The sequence below is a fragment of the Phallusia mammillata genome, chromosome 8 (assembly GCF_965637545.1).
Source record: "Phallusia mammillata chromosome 8, kaPhaMamm4.hap1.1, whole genome shotgun sequence".
Taxonomy (NCBI): domain Eukaryota; kingdom Metazoa; phylum Chordata; class Ascidiacea; order Phlebobranchia; family Ascidiidae; genus Phallusia; species Phallusia mammillata.
The window spans coordinates 11,985,091-12,005,325 of record NC_137259.1 but is presented as its reverse complement, the minus strand read 5'-3'; the positions used below and the strand labels follow the sequence as shown (position 1 = coordinate 12,005,325).

Sequence of the window (20,235 nt, the reverse complement as noted above, 5' to 3'; positions counted from 1 at the left end):
AAACAGTTGGAGACTTCGAGTGCTATATATTATATGTATTTTAAGGGAAGTTGTCGAAAAAACAACGACGACAAAAATAGTGCAAATATACGACAAAAGATTTCGGAACAACTCTATAACATCAGCCAAATGCGAAGCACAACATTTTTACTCAACAAGCATTAAAACACATGTGCAGCTATTTGGAATTCTCTAATTTGGTTAATGTCACGAACTGAAATTTTACAAGTATTGTTCGCGGAAACGATTCTTTAAACTTGCAAGCCTTGACACATGATAGTCACGACACCGAACAGTCATGTCTCGAATGATCGAAACAATCCTATGTTTATGCACAGACCAAGCACATCGTGACATGAATGTTTGTCTGAGCTGGTTTGAAGATTAAAAACTCGCGCGTATTTTCCATTAAAGCTCTTCATGTCATGCCACGGTTACAGAAAAACGACTGCAATAAGATACAGTCACATTTTGTCTCGACTAAATTTTAAGTAAATGTGGCCAAATTCTAGCTACTGTGCGTTAAACTTTAGTGTAATTAGTGTTTTACAAAATGACTTAAATGGCCATGCGCCAGCACCAACGCCAACCACAGTGTAAATAGAAGATATATGTCGTGTGACTGAAACAAAACCAATTAAAGTAGACACAACAAAACAAAAATATAGAAACGTTAAACAAAGAGTTATAAATAATACAATGGAAATAAAATTGTCTGACAACTATTCTTTAAATTTCTGTTAAAGTATTAGCACATAAAAGACAGTTTTTTTCCTTAATCCTTAAAAGAGCTTGTTTTTTTTTCGACAAACGTTTTGGTTTTACAAAAAAAAAATTGACTAACTACGGTCGCCATTTACGAGTATTTACGAGCACCTATAGGTGATATATTTGTTTAGCAACATAGTACAACAACTACTCAAGCGTCTAAAAGCATGGTTCGTTGGTGGAAGCTTTACATACAAAAACAAAAGTGCAAACAATTGACAAAATGCAGCAATTTTTTTAACCGCTCTCATTCGCAAACATGTGTTGCATATTATGGAACTGTAACATAACATATAGACTAAGCGGACTCCTTAGGGTCGAACAGGTATCGAATGACTTTGGCGCAAAACGTCTGAAAATCCTGTCCTGGGCGACAAACCCTTTGGTGTGTGGGCCGGTGACGTTATTCTGGCTGTAAGTGAGCCATCGCGCGGTAACTTAGGGTTGTCAGGTTTGTCGACATCGACAACCACCATGGACAATTTGTCAGTTATGTAATGCTTCTTCGTTGAGTTGTGCAGGGTGGATGGGTTGGGGTTGTGCAAAAGAATTGAACTTTCGGCACCTTTGTCTCCAAGACTGAATGTCACAGATTTGCTGTTTCGGCTGTTTTGAAAAAAAGTTATAGAAGTTATGACGAATTGTGGTACAAAGACTTGACTTAAAACGGAAATTCATTTCTCAATGACATTGAGTCGGTAGTTTTTCTCTCAACATTTTAAACACTTGGAGTGATCTTTTTGTGTAAGCATAAAAATGTGCTCAAAGGCGCAACAAAAGCTTAGGCACATTCAACTTGATACTGTTTGACTTTTTTCATAAGATTACTGTTAAAATGTTACATAGCAAAAAGTACCCGGCTTTATTTAACGAAACACTGATTTTGCACAATCATCTTTTCCATCAAATAACCCAAACGTGACTGACCTCACATAGTAGCCATCCCTCTCAGCGACCTTCGTCAGTTTGTCATTGACCGTCAGCGACGGATCGGGAAGTGCTTGCGTCACCCAGGGAGAGCAATGGACACGTGATGTGACTGTACGAGTTGGATGACCCGGAGATCTCTCGGGTACGTGGTATACGATGCGCGTAGTGACGTTTGAAGGCTTGAGAGGAGTTCTGTAATGCATAAAAGTCATTAGTGCCGAGGGATTTACGCAGGGAATTTATGATAACGACCTCGTATTATGAGATATATTATATATTTACGGGTTTCGCCAAGATTGGTCTTTTTCATCGAATTTATTAACTCGTAGCATTTGTATCTGACGTTTTTGTCCATGATGTGATAGATAATGAAACATGCATGATGTTGTGCGCACATGCATAGCACACACGTGATTAGTAATTGGCACATTTCGTTTAAAGCTTTTGTTTACATTTTTTCATGATTGAAAGCATTTTCTGAAAATCGCAACAGGGGAATTTGCCTGTCTTGTGTAACCAAAATAAAACCCCCGGTGTAAAAAACTCTTTCTTCACTGGGTTTTCTTGACTAGAGTTACTACGAAACGAAATGGTTTGGTGTCGTTGTAAACTTTTGAATGATTTTTTTTTTGTACTGACACACTTTGAGAGCTATCTCTTCAACTGATATTTAGGCGAATAAAGTGAATAGTGTGTGTATACTGGCCTTTTGCTCGTATTATAACACAAGTACGTTACAGGGTGTATTCTTACCCGGTTTCTCGTTTAATTGTCCAGATTTGCTTCGTCTTATCCGAGTCTGTGACGTCATTTGACGACTGGGCTGCTGCGTAGTAATTCCGCACTTTGTAGTTAATCCCGTCTTTTTTTGTGCGTTGTGCAGATTTTTTTGTCAACTGGGGTCCATAAGCAATGTTAGGGTCAGAGTAAGTCCCTTGAAGTTTTCCTGTCTTATCTGGTGGACGGGGACGGGTGGGGGGTCGTAGCAGCACATTTTCGTATTTTCCCGTCGAGTTTCTCAGGGCAACTACAGTTTCTCCGTACTGCCCTCTTGTGTTGGAACTTGCACGTTCAAAGTTGCCATCAGGTAGCGTGGTTCGAGGGCCACTTTCTTCACTGCTTCTTGTAACTGTAATACGCAAAACAACCGCTTTTGTGTCAAGTCAATTCGAAACCGTCTAACAAGCATTTTTTTCGCTTATCTTAATATTTCACCACTGGCTTGCTATATCACAATGTAACTATTTAAACATGATCAACATCAATCGAGTTGTTTTTTACCATTAGCATTAGCGGGATTTGAACTGGTCAGTGAAGTAGGAGTATTAAGGGATCGTCGCAACGGTGTACTTGAAGTTACAGGAATGCGGTTGGTGTAAAGAAGACGGCCAGGCACAACGTCCGTAATTGTGTTTCCTCTGGAAACCCAAAACATTACAACTTAGCTTGTAAAATCAGGATAAACAACCCAAATCGAAACAAATTTGCGAGAAAACACAAATGTGTTAGTATATTTGGGTGTGCAATCATACAAACCAAGTAATCAATTACGGAAACCGCCTGATTTAAAATGCTCTGGCTGGATTTATAAACCTTATTATATTTTTGCTATGTTTTGTAGTTTTTTTGTAGTAACAGTCTTTTTAGTTTACTTTTCAATGCTGGTGGTAAAACCCTGCTGCTTTGACAGCAAAAGCAACCGTTCACTGTTGATCTTGCTTAGTAATGGTTGTCGTGCAGGAGACGTCGATGGTCGACCGCTAGGTGGAGGTGGACGTTGGTTGTCGGAGGACTTAAGCTGCGCATCGCCTTTGCCCAATGATCCACTATTTCTTGTTTTCTCAATTCCATTGCTGTAACAGAATATTCAAAGACATATGCATTACCATTTTGACTGGTTGAGTTTACTATTTTTTGTATGGCGAAAAATAGTCAAAAAATGTTCAGCTGAGGGCTTTAATAGATATACTTTAGGATGACAAAATTTACGTATAATAGCCAATAACGAGTGGATATATTTTGGTCTTAAAATGGTCAATACTATTTATACCAATGGGCATTGTATAGATTGAACCCAAAGATTTCTTTTGTATATTTTGAGTATTACCTCGAACCTTCCTTCTCCTGGGACCGACTGGCTGTTGTCAAACGTCTTTGTGTCGCGGCACTTCGTACGGGAGCTGAGAAAAGGCCCTAAATATACAGTTTATTACTAAACCTTACAACACATTTCATGACATCAAAATAAGTAAAATAATTAGTGTATAAAAGACCCCAAACTCTTTTAAACGAACCTTTAACATTCTTTTAGACCAGTGGTTCTCAACCGCCGGTCCGCGGACCGGTCCCGGTCCGCGTCAACTTTCCTGCCGGTCCGCCAAATATATTGCAATTTTATATCTCAATTGCAAAAAGCAAGATGTTGAAGGCAGAGAAATCGTGTGAAAGTGAACGCTCTACTTCGCCTTGCAGAAACTTCATTAGAACCGCGTTTAACACATATAATATCAAACAGACAGCAGCAAACTTCTCATTAAGTTGAATTTTTCATACTTATTTTGGGTTGATGTTGAAAGTCCACCGGTCCGCAAAATTTGTTTTATAAGTTGACCGGTCCGCAAACTTAAAAGGTTGAGAACCACTGTTTTAGACTATATTAATTTATTGGTTTCATCCATCGGAGTGCAAAGGTACAGTTATTTTTGAAAGTGCAAATACAGGTTCTATTGTGTACATCGATTGGCCGTCCACATTCCACACATTGGAGCAGTGTTGAATGCAAGATTAAATATTAACATTCGCACAGGTTTAAATATAATCACTACCTTCACACATCAAAAGCCTTTGAATGAATGTGAATGTCAATAAACCGCGATCGATCTTGGGTGAAATGAAATTGTGAGCGATTTTCAAAATGCACAAATTAGATCAATTTCGACCGACAATTTGTGGCCAATAGGTTTGGTATGAATTAGTGGCCACGTTACCAAATCGCTTTAAACAGATCTGAAACATATTCACATAAACATATTTTGACACTGAAGGGTATCATGTTGTTTATCATCAGAAATTGCAGGATCTGAAGTGGTCAGTAAAGTAGACGATCGTTGCAACTGTGTATTTGAACTTGAAGTTATGGGAATGCGCCTGGTTTAAATATTACTTTACAGTGGAAAGACGTCGTTTGATTTAAATTGATATTTCAAACATGATTTACCTGTCTCCGCAACAGTTTGCTCGCTGAGCCACCTCGTAGAGCATTTCCCTTGTCGTCGTGTTCGCCGGGGTTGTCCTGACGACTTACGGCCTCCAAGATCTCAAGCGGTGTCCTCCACTTCCTTTTCTCCACTCCTGTCTCCTTTGTCAGTCCGTAAGGAACTTCTCTGCAATAAGACTGACCATTTAAAAAGTTTGTTTACCCAATGACAACATTAACAAATTAATGGATGCTAATAAGTAGGGATCCTAAGAGTTTCGGTTTGTGAAAGAACGTTCCGTAAGTAACGGTATCACTGTCAATACACACTTTGTTTTGTACTGTTTAAATAGGTGCTCGAGTTGTTAGTACAGGAACCTAAAATTCTTGTTACACCATACTTGAAAAAAAAATGTATTTTTGTTGAAAAATATTGTATTTTTGCCTAACTTGGCTAAATCAGGAAATCTTCGAAACTGCCTATAATGAACAAATTATGGTCGACTACAAACCATTGCTGCATATCGTTGCTCATTTAAGAGCCGTAGTATAACAACGAACAGTATAAAGCACATAGAGAAGATAGTCGCTAAATCGATTCGGTACTGTGCTTGAAGGCAAGGGTAATTGCATGTATGGGCCTCTAGGCATCCGGGTGACAGCAAAATTGGACATTAACGATATCGTATGTCTTCTAACGACGTCAAATCGACTGCAACGAACGGCTGTTGCAGTTTCATGTTTGTGTGTGTGCGGCCGCCTGAATCCTTGATGGTCGTGTTGGATTTGTCATCTTGGACAACGTAATCTGCTTTCTGGTGAATCGAATCCATATTTATTTTCCACTTACTTTCGCCAAGTGTCGATTTCAATAAACTTCAGCGGCGTGAGAAACTGGCAAATTTCGTCCTTTGCTACCACGTTTTTAAGGATAGCCTGGTTCGTCTGGAAAAAACAACAGTACGTATAAATCGTGTTTTTCACAAGTTTAAATAACTATGTTACAGAATTTAAACAGACTAAAGTACACATGATCTTTCACGCCCACGCTATTCATATGATAAACATGGCAGCATGACTACCATACAATACTGGGCGGGGGGCAATAGTGGTTTGAAATGTCAAACTGGTGCAACCAAGCGAATTAAACACCCCGGAAATATTGGATCAACATAATCTAATTCAATACCAAATAGTTTTAAGACCAAACCCACAGAGGTAAAGAGAAAGCTGCATCCTAAATCTTAAAATTCTTTTAACATTCAGTACATTTCTCCTGTTTAAGGTTGAAAAAAATAAATAATTGCTTAGTTCAAGTAAAATATGTAAAGTAAAATATCAAAAAGGATGGATTTATTATTTTAATGGATTTTTTCTTTTACTCTTGTGAGGTCAATCTATCAAATTTTTGTTGTGGTTTGGCAAAAAGTGATCACCTCCGAGTCCAGCAAGTAAGATGTTTCCTCATGCCTTGCAACTTGTTCGATCCTCATCGTGCTTCGACGACGAATCTTCTTTTTCTCTGTTACAAAACAAAAACAAAGCTTTGTTAAGTTAAATGACTCACAACGGTGTTCTTCAAAAATAATTTACACTGAAGATTATTTGTATCACTTTTGCAAAATAATTTGTTGATCGGTTGCAGTACTATAAATTGACGTCACAAAGCGTTACGTCACGCAACCTCGCGGTACAAAAATCAAGAACGAAAAGATAGGACAAAAAGCATATGTGGCAATTCCCCTTGTGATTATTATACGTAAGTTGGACAATAAAAAAGAAACAAAAAAGTTTCGAAAATCTTACTTTTACTTTTTTTGAAGTTCAAAGTGTTATTATCTGAATGTCAAGTTCAAGATTTTTTTCTTTACATGACAGTAAAAGCACACATACGTATAACAGTGAAAGGGCATTAGATGTGGGCGGTTAGCACAAGTCCATCAGCTACAGCGCCGGGCTTACCGCAATGACGCTGTTAACATCATAGGCACGAAAAGCAAACAAGTTTAGAAGAATATCAAGTGAAAGGGTTTTTTGGGACAATAAGCCTGGGACCCAACGCACAATCGAATCACGGTAATCCATCAAATAACAAATACAGTGCGCATGAGCTCCGGGTCGCGAACGGAGAAAGATAAACAAGATGCCGACGACGGAAAACGGCGAACAGTTGGAAGCGGTTCAGGTTGTTGCTTTAACGCCAAGTGACCCGACTTGAAAATGTCGTTCAAGATCCGATACTGTTTCTTTCGCTTTTTAATGATCTTCAAAAACCGGAATTGTGCAACATGACTTTGTTCAATATGAGCTATGCAAACGTGACAACAAAACTACGCTTTTCGCCCCACAACAGTTTGTCCTTGTAAACAATGAAAAACTTCAGAGTCGACGAAAGTGGAAAAAACATACCCGTAATTTACACACAAACATTTAACAATATGGCCGCCAACGACACTACTGATGTTGGTAGTTCGATAAAAGCTTTCACTTTATTGCTTACTATCCCCTTTTTCAACATAGTTATTCTAAAAGGCCATTTGAATTTGGGTGGCTTCTGGCGTTCACCATTTCAAAACCCAGTAATGCCTTTAACAAACATGGGGAAGCGTCAGTCACCTGTTAAAGCGATTGGACGCGGTTGCTCCTTTAAGTCCGAACGCTTTCGCGTTGTTGCCATACTAGAATGTCGCGAGGTCTTCAAACGAACTGGGGGGTATTGCTTGGTGGGCCTATCGTATAACTCCTCAATTCTCATGGTGCCAGAAATACATTTATTCTATGTGCTGACATTTCACTCAAATATTAAATAAGACTAGACTGGCTACAATTACCTAAAGTCTTTAGAGGCCAAAAGCTATTAATTGGAGAAACTATTCTTCGCAAACATGACAAATTTTTACGAGAAATTTTTGCCCAAAAAGCTCGTAAGGCAAATGCTTACCCTGGTCCAAGACCTTTCTTAAGGAAACAGCTTAGAATGGCGATTTGGGTAAGCTGTGCTATTTATTAAAATATTGCCGAATATTTGGATAACGTCAACGTAGTTCACGGCTTCACGCGGTCGTTGACGGATATAAATTGTTTTATTTCAGAGTTTACAAAGCGAAGTAAACAGCAGCAAGTTACGTAGGGTAAATTCAACTTGTTTTTATCTTGTACCGTGTTACTAGCTAGCTCTGGCCTTTTTGACATCGCCACGACCGATGCATTGCATTTTCTCATAGTGATCGTTTTTAGTGCTTCTTGTTATTGTAACCATCAGCGAAATTGACGGACCACTGTTACTTCCCTTGTTGTTTTCCGCAACATGACATATCACATTGGTTAAGTTTCAGTAGTTATTGGATTTGCAGAATTTGTTTGTCTGGGCTTGCTTAGATTAGGGGTATATGCGTTGCACAAATAATTGGATCAAAGTATCATATAAATACTGCATGCTGTTTCCGGTCGTACATTACATGTTTTTAAGCAAACTGCTGTGAAAGATTATTTTTCATCTAATCAAAAGAGCACGTTTGTTCAACATGTACAACTTATTTACCATTTTTTTAAACACATCTGATAGTTAATGCTCTATGGTCACATTGACACAATAACTCAAACTCTTAATAAAAATCTTACCTAAACTGACTCTAATACATTTCTGGCTTTAAACTCTTCAGGGTACTTAAAATAAGTGAGTGTTCTTTACCGTACTGGTCTGTATTATTGTATGTGTTTCGATCTTAAACCTACCTCGAAATTACGACAAAAAGCTCCGACTAACGGACAAACGTTACGCACGACAGCAAACCTAAACGCCCCTTCTTTCTGCCTAAGTTACGCAACTGTTTACAGAAACTTCGTGCGTCGATGGGCGATCGAATAAGTGAGGCTCGAATTTTTGCCTTGTTTCTATTCCCCCTAACTTTCGCGACGGCCGAAGTGCTTGTTTTGATAGCATTTTTGCCATGTCAAATAGAGGGTTGGCCTCAGTGAAAAGGCTATAATTTTCCGGAGGCCTGCTTCCCACGTATTGCTATCAGTAACAAATCCCATATAGCTAGCACGTTTACGCCAAGTCTGATTACAGTGAATTTTTCAAAGATTGCAGCAATACGGTCAGTTTGTGGCAATATTTAGCGTTTACGTCTTACACATTTAAACATTAAGACTTCGACACAACTGAAAAATCCAAAAGTATACACTTGAAAAAGTCACAAAACTGAAACGGAAGTAAAAAACCCTACAGTAAAGAAATTGTAAGGACCCAAATATTTTCGCCTGAGTTAAAATTGAGAAGATTTAATTTCCGCTGCGGTCAGGAAAGTTCAGGCAAATACCCGCAAACTGGTCAAGCACAACGCAGTCAAGTTCGTTTTCGAGGCAAGGTTGTAACCACTTATCTCTGCAAACTGAAAATGTGTTGCTAACACGCACGTGATTCCTTATTAAAATGCAAGTGTCAAATCAAAATACATAGCGAAGAGAGTTCAAAGTTGACAAAAATCACATTTCCTAATTAAACATCAGATTCAAACATTGTGCGCATGGCCAAAATTTTGTCCTTGGCAAGAAAAAGTAGTAACGAAACCGCTGGTTCATAAGGTGGCACCAGCGCCAACCGGGGGCGTTTGTAGCCGCAAAAAGGCGCTGGTTAGTACTCGGGGACCGTGTAGAAGTAGACAGTTAGACAGTTACAGCGTATGAAACTGATTCCATAACATTGATCACTTCTATAAAAGTTCGAATTCATCCAAAGTGCCTTGAAAGTAGCCTTACGCTTTTAATACAAGATACAATTTTGGGAAACAGTGCCACACACTCACTTCCTTTTCGAGTTTGTTTGTTACAGGTTTAGCATTATTCAATCAGAGTTGTAAGCTCAAAATTTGAGCCTGAATCCGGCCCGAACCCGAATTGTTTTGGAGAAGCCCGTTTAGGCCAGAAAGTTTGATTGATAGGTTTATAATAAAGAAGACATACACATTGGATAAACAGTAGACAATGGCTTAAACAAGTCGTGTTAAGGCTGTTGGGCATTAGGCTCTATCCACCAACTTACTACTTAGCTAGGTAATGTGTATTAAAAAAATACGGACACAGATCCTGAAGTCAGGCCCGAATTAACGCGGTTTGTTACAAAAACCAAAGCCCGAACCCGGCCCGATATAGCCTACAACTCTGTATTCAATAGGCAGGAAAATTTCAACAAAGTTTACCGAAAACAAAATATAACTTGTCTTTTTTTGACATTGTATTATTTCAAGAAACATTTCAGAAAAATTAGAAACAAACACCTTGCAAAATCACAGTTTCGCAGCGTGACATGAAATTTGCTGTGAGAATAAAGGGCTGTGTTTGTGGCACGAGCCCCAGCACAAGGAATTACTCTTTTCCGCCAGGAGAAACGCAATAATGACGTTGAGACAAAAATCGACACTGAATACTAATATTTAAGTACCTTCATACAATTGTCGAATCCTGGGCGAAGACAACACCATCAGACATCAGATGGCCAAAGCCAAGATCTTCTTCAATCTTCCCAGTAACGCATTTAAATTACTAATCAATGTTTACTGTCGCTTCTTATGCATTGGTCCTACTGAAACAGAAAAAGTTAAGTTTTTGCATACATTTCTAGACGCTGTAACTTTCAGTCCACAAGTCAAACTATTGTAACTGAACAAAGGAAAGTCAAATCAGCAGCTCGGCCAGTCTTTAGCCCAAACATTCCCGGTGACGGCAAAAAGTTAATCCCGTGTACAAACAAGTCACGGGGGTAAATTACGTCTCCAGGCCAGGAGTGTGTGCCGTTCTTGGAGGCCTGTTGACCGATGCCACTTTACAGTCGCCTTGTGAGAACCCTTCAAGCCAAGAGGTCGGCCACGAGTACTTTATGTGGTCCAAGACACGAGAGCACAGCTGCGTTATGGTTCATGCTCTGCTACCAATATTCAACTGCGGGAGAATGATACTCAACTTTACCGATATGAACCATTTGTCTTCGCCTTTCATGTTAACAACTTAAATCGCAAAGTCTTGGCACAGCGCACATACACCGAGTTTTGTGGAACCCCTTTTTGTCAAGTGCAAGGCAGCGGCTTGACCCCGGATTGGCTGAAGTAGGAAGTGGTCTACAAGGAGTGACAAGGGCATTGGAACGAATTGACAAATCACCGTTTTGTCGAGCAAACGCTTGTAAACTTGTCAATCAGCGTTTCCTCACCACTTTGCACTTGCAGCACACCAAAAGCTAAATTTTTGCCCTCGGCACAAAACAAAATATCCCAATAAACTGTATTGCAACTATCACTTCTTGTGATGCTAGTGTTTTTGGTAGCAGGTGCCACGTACATCCGCATTAATTTGGTATTTAAGCTTGTAAACATGCGATGATGGTTGCATTCAGCAAAAACAAATATTTCGCGGCACAGAACTGTTCAAGCATTCGGGTTTTTATGTACTGCTGCAACCTACAAGTGAAACTCACAAAACTCCGTCTTTAATGTGTTTTAAATTAAACGTATGATATAATTAAGGATGCCACACAAATTTGTTTTGTCAGGCCGGCAACATTGTTTTGTGACCAGAAAAAAAAAAAAACTCGAAGACCTAAAGTGGAAAGCAATACCTTTCATTAATGCTAGTGTTTACGTTGCACGCAGCCTTAAAAATAAAGAAAGTACGAACAAATCTATAAAAGTCAAATTTATGTACTCTCGGAGTATAATCCGATGATTAGATGTACGCTTGAGTTGCCAAAGACCAATTTTTTAAGGCGTGTTTGTAACTTCAAAGGAAACCAGCGAGATCACGACTTGCAAGCAATTGAAAAGAATCTGTCAAAACTTAATTTGCAATTTTCTGACCACATGTTTTTTAAATCCGGCATAAACTTTAATCATACACCTGCCGAGCTTTCAATCAAACTTTATATTCGGAACAGTTTACGTGATTATTTCAATTTAATTTTAGATATGTTATGTTTTGTCAATGCGTTCCATACCTTTTTATGTGATTTTTCACATTATAGGCTACGAAGCCTTATAGATGTAATGTTGGCGCCTTGTATATAAATACACTTTTAATGTCATATGACATTCTTAATATATGACATTCCGTAATCTTTATAAATCACAACCTTTCAAAGAAATTGAAAATAGTTACTAGCAGTGGTGGGATTCAAATTTTTGTCGGCCAGTTCTATCACAAAAGTTATATTTTTCAGCCGGTTCTGTTACAAAAAGTCCATTGACAGTAACCAGCAATGCTAACCGGTTCGCTGGTCTCATAAAATTTCGTGAGATAGTTCTATAGAACCGGTTCGAACCGGGTGAATCCTACCACTGGTTACTAGTCTACTAAGCAATGTTTGCTTCTACTTGTTCGTGTCCTTTTTTACTATCATTTGGTAGTCCAGATTCTATACGCGCTTGTTTTTAAGGCCAAAACGGGATTGGTTACCACAAAACTATAAACTAAGCATCGGCTGTGCCTACCGTTTAAATATGATATAACGAAATAAACTTGAATTAATTCCCCTTTCAATATAAAGGGTGACTATTGTTAAAATAAGGACCTAAGATTGTACTATCGAAACATTATAGCTTTTTTTCTTGAGAGACTCGCATCTATTACGCCGTAAAAGCACACATCTACCTACATATATCTTCGAACTCATCTATACTAAGTCATAAACTATGTTTCCTTAAAATCGACAAACCAGATGAATCAAGAATTAGCTTTAAATATCAAACAATTTTATCCACGGAATGCGGTTATACAATAGGCGTATATTGCAATTCAACTACACACGCCTGGTTAATAAGATTATGAAAACCGGCTTCGATGAATAAATCCACTGTGTTTTACTTTTCGTTATTATGAGTAGACACATCATTAACGCTTACTGTGGTTTTAAATAAAGTAGCTTGGGAGAAGCAACTGATGCCTTAAACAGAAAATACTTGACGATTTGAATCAATTAAAGCCAACTATTTAACAAACTACAACGTATTTTGCACATCAATGCATATTTATCGTATTTTGCGTTAAACTGCACATGGACAAAATGTTCATACATTTACAAGAAGTTGACTGTGGTTTAGATAAAAAAAACTGTTAGTTCAACTTTCCTGTCCTACATCTATGCCAGGTCTTCTCAAACACTGACTAGCGAGTCAACTTGTTTCGTTTAAAAACAAATTGTATCCGTTCCGCAAAGAGTCGCGAACCCTGATAGCCCATAACATGTCGTGTATGGCTGTCAAACATATTGTGTCAAGTCTAATTTCACACGCGCCTTTCATGCTGATTTCCTGATCTAATCGGGCGGCTTTGTCCTCGAGACTAGCGACGACACTTTCACCTGTTGTGTTCGCCTTTGTTTGTCGTCGTACGACTTGTCGAACATGGAACCAGTACCGCCTTCTCGTTCCGTCGTTTTCGTCTGTCAAACGACGCGAACAGGGGCGTTATAAACCATAGAGCAGCGGTATCATGTTCCCCGTGACAACCGGACCGTCGATGGCGCGCGTTCCGCCTTCTCCAGTTTGAACGTATTTCTAAAGATCATTCAAAAGGGCCTGAGATAATGTTCCAGTTTATATGTATTACTTTAAATGTTGAATCTTTCCCAGCCAGTTTAATGGGCGTACATACGTTGTTTATTAAGCCCCACTTGAAACATGACAAACGTTTCAAAGACGTTGTGTCAATTAAACACTAGCAAATTATTATCATTTTCAGCCTTAATATAGTAAATATTTGAGTAAACAAAATATTGTTTTCCTTGCCATTTTAGGGTGGTTTTCTTTGGCAAGTAATATTTTGTTGTTGTTTTTTTGGCAGCAAGTTGTTTACACGTAGCAAGTTGTTGATACTATAATGACATGCAAGTTTGTATCCGATTTTTGACTTTAATGATTAGGGGCCACAAAATATCTGTACGCTTAAACCTTAACGCGAAACGTGATCCCTGGTCAAGCAAAACAACGTATTGAATTTCACTCTCTTCTCAAAACATCCACAAAATTACCAAAGCAAAAACACTCCGCGCATTAACTATATACTATATACTAGGGACGATTTGCGGCAATTGACTCAGTCATAAACGAAGACAATTTACATAAATTGGCAACGGTGATGTTTAAGGGAAGGCAATTGGTTGTAGGTCAATTGGCTAATTTAGAATCTAATGATGTGTCGATTGCAGTCATTTACATCAAAATATGTGCTCTATACTGACCACATGCGGAAAAATATTTACATCAGATGTTTCAGCAACTTTCATTGTCCTTTTTTATGCAACCAAGCACGTGTTTTTTGATAAATTGTTATATAACTAGTGTTAGACGCGAGGAATGTGCCGCGTTAAGAAGTAAAGTTGTTGCGTCTGATGCATCTCTGACTTTAATTTGTTTATTGCTTTGCGTCTTTGTACCTGCAGGGCACAAATGCAAAGTTATCGGCTGCGATAATTAACATTTCACCCCCTGGTCATTTTGCACAATAGGCGCTGGTGACAGCTTCGCATCGCTGCGTGGCAACCTTGTTCTACTGCTATGCGCTGCTACTTTCTTCAATGCCCCGCGGCAAAACAAGACATTTCCAGTACAATAGTCGAAGCACAATCACAACTTGCGTTGAAAAGTTGATTGGAATCAAGTTAAAAAGTTGACATACCGCTTCGTGATCGCAAAGTCTCGAAACATAATCAAGAAAATAAGAAATCAAGAAATCGTATTTAGAATAAATAAACAGCTGTAGTTCACATAGTCGGAAAATAAGTTTTGTTGTATTTAGCTGCTTGGAATACAAGAAATATTTAGGTTTTCCGAAACTACTCAGAAAAAGGATGTTTCAGCTGTAAAGCTTAAAACAGTTTAAGAAATCCTTTGATGTAAGTTTAGATTTTTTGAGAATTATATTAGAACAAGTGTCCCCAAAAAACAGGTGAAGCTTGATCGCAAATATGAAAAACACTACACATATCTTCCCACGCTGCGTTAAATTTTAACAATCATCGGAAATATTGCGCTGTTTTAGTTTGCAGTAGTGACGTAAAGCAACCAGATCGACTGGTTTTGTTGTGTAATCGCGCACGTATGTTTCGTGTACTTAACAATGGGAAGTAAATTCAGGCGTTTCTCAATTAGTTATTATGTCTTGTATTGGTCTGTACTGTGCCGTAAGGCGACCAACACCTCTTACTTGAACTTTACTGATCTACTATGTATTTTAACAGCGGATTTTAGTTTAGGTGTTAGTTGGGTCTGGGTTTTTTTCCAATCAAGATGCGGATGCGTCTTAACAAGAAGTTTGTTAAGCGTTCTTTAGAGCTCATTGGAGCAGTGGCTGTCGTGTATCTGATGCTTGAAGTATTGGAATCACACACGATGGACAAGAATGACGTCACTCGTGTAAGTACCAGTGATGTGCCGAGGTCAAAAGATAGGGTCACTTGCTGATGACTGATCACATAAGGATGTAGAAATTATTAAAATATGCATATAATTCAGGATTGTTTTTGCAGAATGTTCAAGTTCGCCTTCCGCAAGCTAACGGAGAAATAGAAGAAATTGCAGTCCCAGCTAACGAGCTTCAAGATCTTCAACAACAGGTTAGAAAACAACCATTTAAAGATGTGTACTAAAATACCAAAAATAAGCAGCGAAATATTTTTTTAAATTTTGAAACAAGAATTTTATTCAAATTTTTCGACTTTTGCTGTTGGCACTATTTTGAACCCAACTCGTTTTGCAATGCATGTTTGCAATGATCACTTGCCGTTTTTCAGCTTTTACTGGCAAAACGAGAACAAGCACAAGTACAAGCTCAAGTCATGCAAAGGCCAGATAACTTTGCAAATAAAGTCCAACCACAAGCCGCAGCTCAAGTAAGTAACGTCTTTAGCAAACATTTACCTAAATGGTACAACTCGCCCAATTTGTCAACAGACCAAAATGTTGTCACTTTTTTATAGTATCGGAATATACTTTTTTAGAGTATTTAAAAACTTTAAATTAAATCGTCCGGTAGTGTAAAAAAGACTTGCTCTAATACAGTGGTACTGAACCTGTAGGTAATTACCCACAATGAGGCAATTTGACGCTTTTCTGAAGGTTATTAGACTATCATTTTTTGGTTTGTGGCGTCATCTTTCTGTGACGTCACAATAAAGAAAGTTTTTGAAAAGGAAGCAGATAAACTCAGTCAGGGCAACAGTCATAAAAAGGTTAAAAACCACTGCTCTAGTAAAAATGTTTTCCTTGTTCAACAGATTTTAGAATTAGGCATGGAAAGGCAACAAACAATTTCATACAAAACTTTTAATCAGGTTGAAGAGCCACAAGTCACAGAAAGAAAAGTTGTCGAACAACCGAAGCAATCACCGGTTACTCGGGCAAAACCAACTGAAAGAAAAGTACCTAAACCGGAAGTGAAAGCAGGTAAGATGATTCACATGCACCGTTTGCAAGTTGGTATTCTCTAGAAAATAATAACTCCAAACAAAATTTCTTTGGTCTTTAACTTATCCCTTTTTAGCGAAACGATACAGAAATATCAGACGGAGCAAATTGCATCGACCGTATTTTAGGCCTTGGGCACGCGGCAAGGCATCACGCAAGTTGAAAAGTTTCCTTTGCGGACATTTAACAACTTTTATTTTACATATTTCGTTTTGCTTACAACACAACATTTTCGGTTTGCAAAAAAAATTTCTAACTTTAAATGCCAAATTATTTTTTATTATATATTTTTTTTTGCAGAATAAAAGTCTGCGTTTTATGTTTTTGAATGATACTTTTGTTAAAACCGCGCTATATGTCATTCCTTATGGTAATCCCACAAAGGTTTGCAAAACAAACAAACAATTTTTCCGTTTGCCTACGCTTTTAACAGGCTATTGTCGAAACAGGTGGAAGTCTATTGAATCTCTGTCCAGAATCCGAAGATTAATAATATTACGAAAATTATTTTGTTATTTTTTTAGAAAAACCAAAGCGCAAAGTAGCAGTAGCAAACAACGCTGGATTGCGGCCGTTGTCGGGAAAATCATCCCCTGATCTAGGAGTGAACACAAACTTTGATGAATTGAACATTGTAAGTTGCATTTAGCTGGTTATATTTGGTTAGTTTTGGGAAAGAAATTCTAAATGTAACTGTTTCAAGCTCCAGTTTTTTTGTGAATCAACTGTATATTCTCCTTTACACAGCCTGAACCACAGTTAAAATCGTCAGGATACGTTCTACCTATGCTCTACTTTGACATGGGACCAAACAATCTCTTCCGACTGTTCAGGCAAGGAGCGGTAACTGCCTATGAGATGGGCAGAACTGCTGTTGTTCCAGTTTTTCACAGGTAAGACAATTAAAGTTTATAGATTAAATTTACCCTGTGTTTCAACATAATGTTCTTCAAAAAGTGAAAAAAAAAGAAATAAGCACTACAGCAATACAACTAAAATGTTTTATGTACACCTTCCTAAGCAAACATATTAATAAATTTACAAGACATCCTCGCATGGGTGATGCAGCATCAAATCCATTTGTACTTCCAATTTTTGATCAAAACTACACAGTGGACCTCGTGTGGCCGCCAACAGACACAATAGACCCAGGAACGTTGAAAAAGGTGGGTTAAGATTCAAACGATAATGGATATGGTGTCTTAATTTAACGATTGTCAAGGTTATGGGAGTAAGCTCAATGAAAGACTTTCGCAAAGACTGTAAAGGACACTTAAATCTATTAGTAAAATGCGGGCAGTTGGATCCAAAACGCCTTGATGGAATTCAACATTTTCAAAGAGCTGCTGATTTAAAGGTATAGTTTATTTGACATTGATACAAACATGATATCAGACATCAGTCACAAACTATTTACACTAATACTTTTGTACACAGCGTAGCCTATGCTGCTTAATATATGGCGTACAGGTTTGTTTATTGTGCACTAAGCGATTTTCTCATGAGATACCACGCTCTCAGGAAGCTTTATATAGCAGTAAACATTAATCGCGCTGATTTACAGAATTGCATTCAATTAAGTTATTAAGGAATGTAGAGTTAAAAAAAATTACAAACTTAACAAAAATCAGTGCAAAAATTACTGAACAATTATTTCCGTTTAACCAGCAAACCTTTTTGATTTAAGGTTGATAAGGAGATTAGTATCGCTACATATGAAGAACTTGTTCCCAACGATTTAAGTCCAGGAGTGGTTGGGCCGGACGAATATAAATGTATGGGCATTATTTATGGAAAGAAATGTCTACCAAGTCAGGATAGATGGCTTGCAACGTTTTCTAGGATAGCAAAGTCTTTCATGAGGTGCTTAACATATATGAAATGATATTGGTAAAACTGTAGAAAGTAAATATTGATCACATTTTAATAATCTGCATTTTGTAATCTTACGTGATGTTACAGACCCTTACCATGTCGAAAATTTGCTGCAAACTTTATTGAAAACGTGATGGGTGGACAACCCTATATGGCTGTTCATTGGAGATACGAGTCCGACTGGCTTGATATGTGAGTTAATCAATCTTAATCGAAACAACACTACTAACAAAATGTGCTTGTATAATGTTATAGTCCTGGACCTGGTAATCGTTTGTGAAAATTTAACAAAAAAATGTCGTTAAAGGTGTAAACCTTCGAGGCCGAAAGGAGCCCGAGAACGTAACAAAGAAATTTGCCGTCTTACAATGGGTCTAACTTATGATGATGAAATAAGAAACAACTTTATCCAAGCAATAAAGGACAAGATGGCCGACTACAGTCTAAAACAACTTTTCCTCGCAAGTCCCCCAAATGTGAGCTTTATCGACACTGCTGTGTCAAAGTGCGTTGAATTTAAACACATGCTTTATTGTTAGAATATAGATCTGATTAGACTCATGAACGAGAGCTTTCCTGGAAACTTCTACTATAGCGACGACATTATACAATACGCAAAAAAGACAGAGGGCGAAGGATTTCTGACCAACAACTACAAAGGATCGTTTATAGAGCAGGAAGTGTGTTTTAGTAAGTGATGAAAACAAGAAGGCAGAAAAGATGCGCTACTGCATAACCCCGATGTATTGTATACTTATTTAACTGAATCATGTACCTTGAATCGCAGAATCCACGCTGTTCCTTGGTTCTTCACTTTCGTCGTGGACGCAAACGGTTTTAACCGATCGCTTGGCTCGAGGAATTAAACGGCATGATAGCGTTTTACATGTTGTAGGAAAAGGTAAGCAATCAATTTATGGAGTCACAAAGAGGTCATGAGGATAGTCATGGAATAGGTGTACAAAACATTGTAAGCTTCGTGTACGAGACATAACTGTAGACGAGTAGAAAGACATAGTAAAAAAATGCGTTTGGTTACCCCCATATACACCACATGGAGAGCGCGGAACAGTCTAAAGTTTATGATAAAAAAATAAATAAACTTCGGAACCCCTGTCCTAAACCTTAATCTGTCAAAAGTTAGGATGCAGGTTTAGACAACTGTGAGCATAATTTTAAAATAAGTGCTTTTACTAATCACGTTGGCTTATAGGCGTATAATTGTGTTGAAACCGCGATCAGCATTGCTTATTGTTATATCCGCTGTGCATTTCAGGTGCTCCTGGTTTCCCAGCGCTAATATTCCAATTTCCTGAAGGAAAATTCAACTTTGGCGGAATGATACCGGGCAAAAAAGTTTGATGAACGTTTCAGTTTGTACGCCACGGGTTCGGCGACCAATGCCAGGCAAATGACGATGATGCGCTGAACCTTATTTGCCTAATGCTTGACCACTGTTTTGTATTGTGTGCACTTGGCCAAACCGAAAGCAGCAACTCATATGATGAGCATACAGCCTGTGTTTTTGTTATAGATCAACCTGACATTAAATGTGAAGTGGGCTAGTTTTGAAAATGCTTATCTGGATATTTAGCAGAAGTTCTCTTTTCATTATTTGTTTTATATTTTACAATGCTCTGCAGTCTGCACGCACAATCAAGTGCCTATCACTTTTCGGATTGACTTAAAAGTATAACGCGTTTAGGTTAATTTTACCAATAAATTGCTCATGTTCTTTAGTTTTGTTATGATATGCTTTTGTTATTTTATGCGCCACGAATACACCATTTTTGTGTACGTAGTTGCATTTTGACTATATCTTGTCTAAACTGGTCACAGTTACAATTACAAACGCCGGCAAGCTTTTTCGCGATGATTTTAGCCAGGCATTATTTCGGCTTTAATAAACCAACCAATGTCCTGCACATGCAAGTTAACCAAACTGTTTATGCAGTCATCATGACACAGATTAGTTGAAATTCATGAGCTGTTTTCAAGGCGTTTCGGTTTGGG

General features: G+C 38.1%; 2 protein-coding genes across 4 annotated transcripts; one reads left to right on the top strand and one right to left on the bottom strand.

Moving 5' to 3' along the window:
* Positions 1-20: 20 nt before the first annotated feature.
* On the bottom strand, positions 21-10,504 carry LOC145203884 (uncharacterized). The gene is made up of 10 exons (XM_080076243.1): positions 10,338-10,504; positions 6,331-6,416; positions 5,745-5,839; positions 4,916-5,081; positions 3,806-3,891; positions 3,351-3,551; positions 2,980-3,116; positions 2,452-2,827; positions 1,696-1,890; positions 21-1,374 (listed from the first exon to the last, which is right to left on the bottom strand). Exons 1-10 carry the CDS (start codon positions 10,375-10,377, stop codon positions 1,080-1,082), a joined length of 1,677 nt encoding a protein of 558 aa, XP_079932369.1. The 5' UTR covers positions 10,378-10,504; the 3' UTR covers positions 21-1,079.
* Positions 10,505-15,101: 4,597 nt separating this feature from the next.
* LOC145205090 (uncharacterized) lies at positions 15,102-20,023 on the top strand. Of its 3 annotated transcripts, none has more exons than XM_080077740.1 (14): positions 15,102-15,297; positions 15,411-15,497; positions 15,675-15,773; positions 16,215-16,326; positions 16,872-16,981; positions 17,095-17,240; positions 17,369-17,513; positions 17,570-17,704; positions 18,035-18,210; positions 18,310-18,414; positions 18,530-18,698; positions 18,762-18,912; positions 19,010-19,123; positions 19,499-20,023. In XM_080077740.1, exons 1-14 carry the CDS (start codon positions 15,172-15,174, stop codon positions 19,582-19,584), a joined length of 1,761 nt encoding a protein of 586 aa, XP_079933866.1. In that variant the 5' UTR covers positions 15,102-15,171; the 3' UTR covers positions 19,585-20,023. The 3 variants fall into 3 exon arrangements, with proteins under 3 accessions (XP_079933866.1, XP_079933865.1, XP_079933864.1); XM_080077739.1 differs by having other exon boundaries at positions 16,158-16,326; positions 17,393-17,513; XM_080077738.1 differs by having other exon boundaries at positions 16,158-16,326.
* Positions 20,024-20,235: the final 212 nt, after the last annotated feature.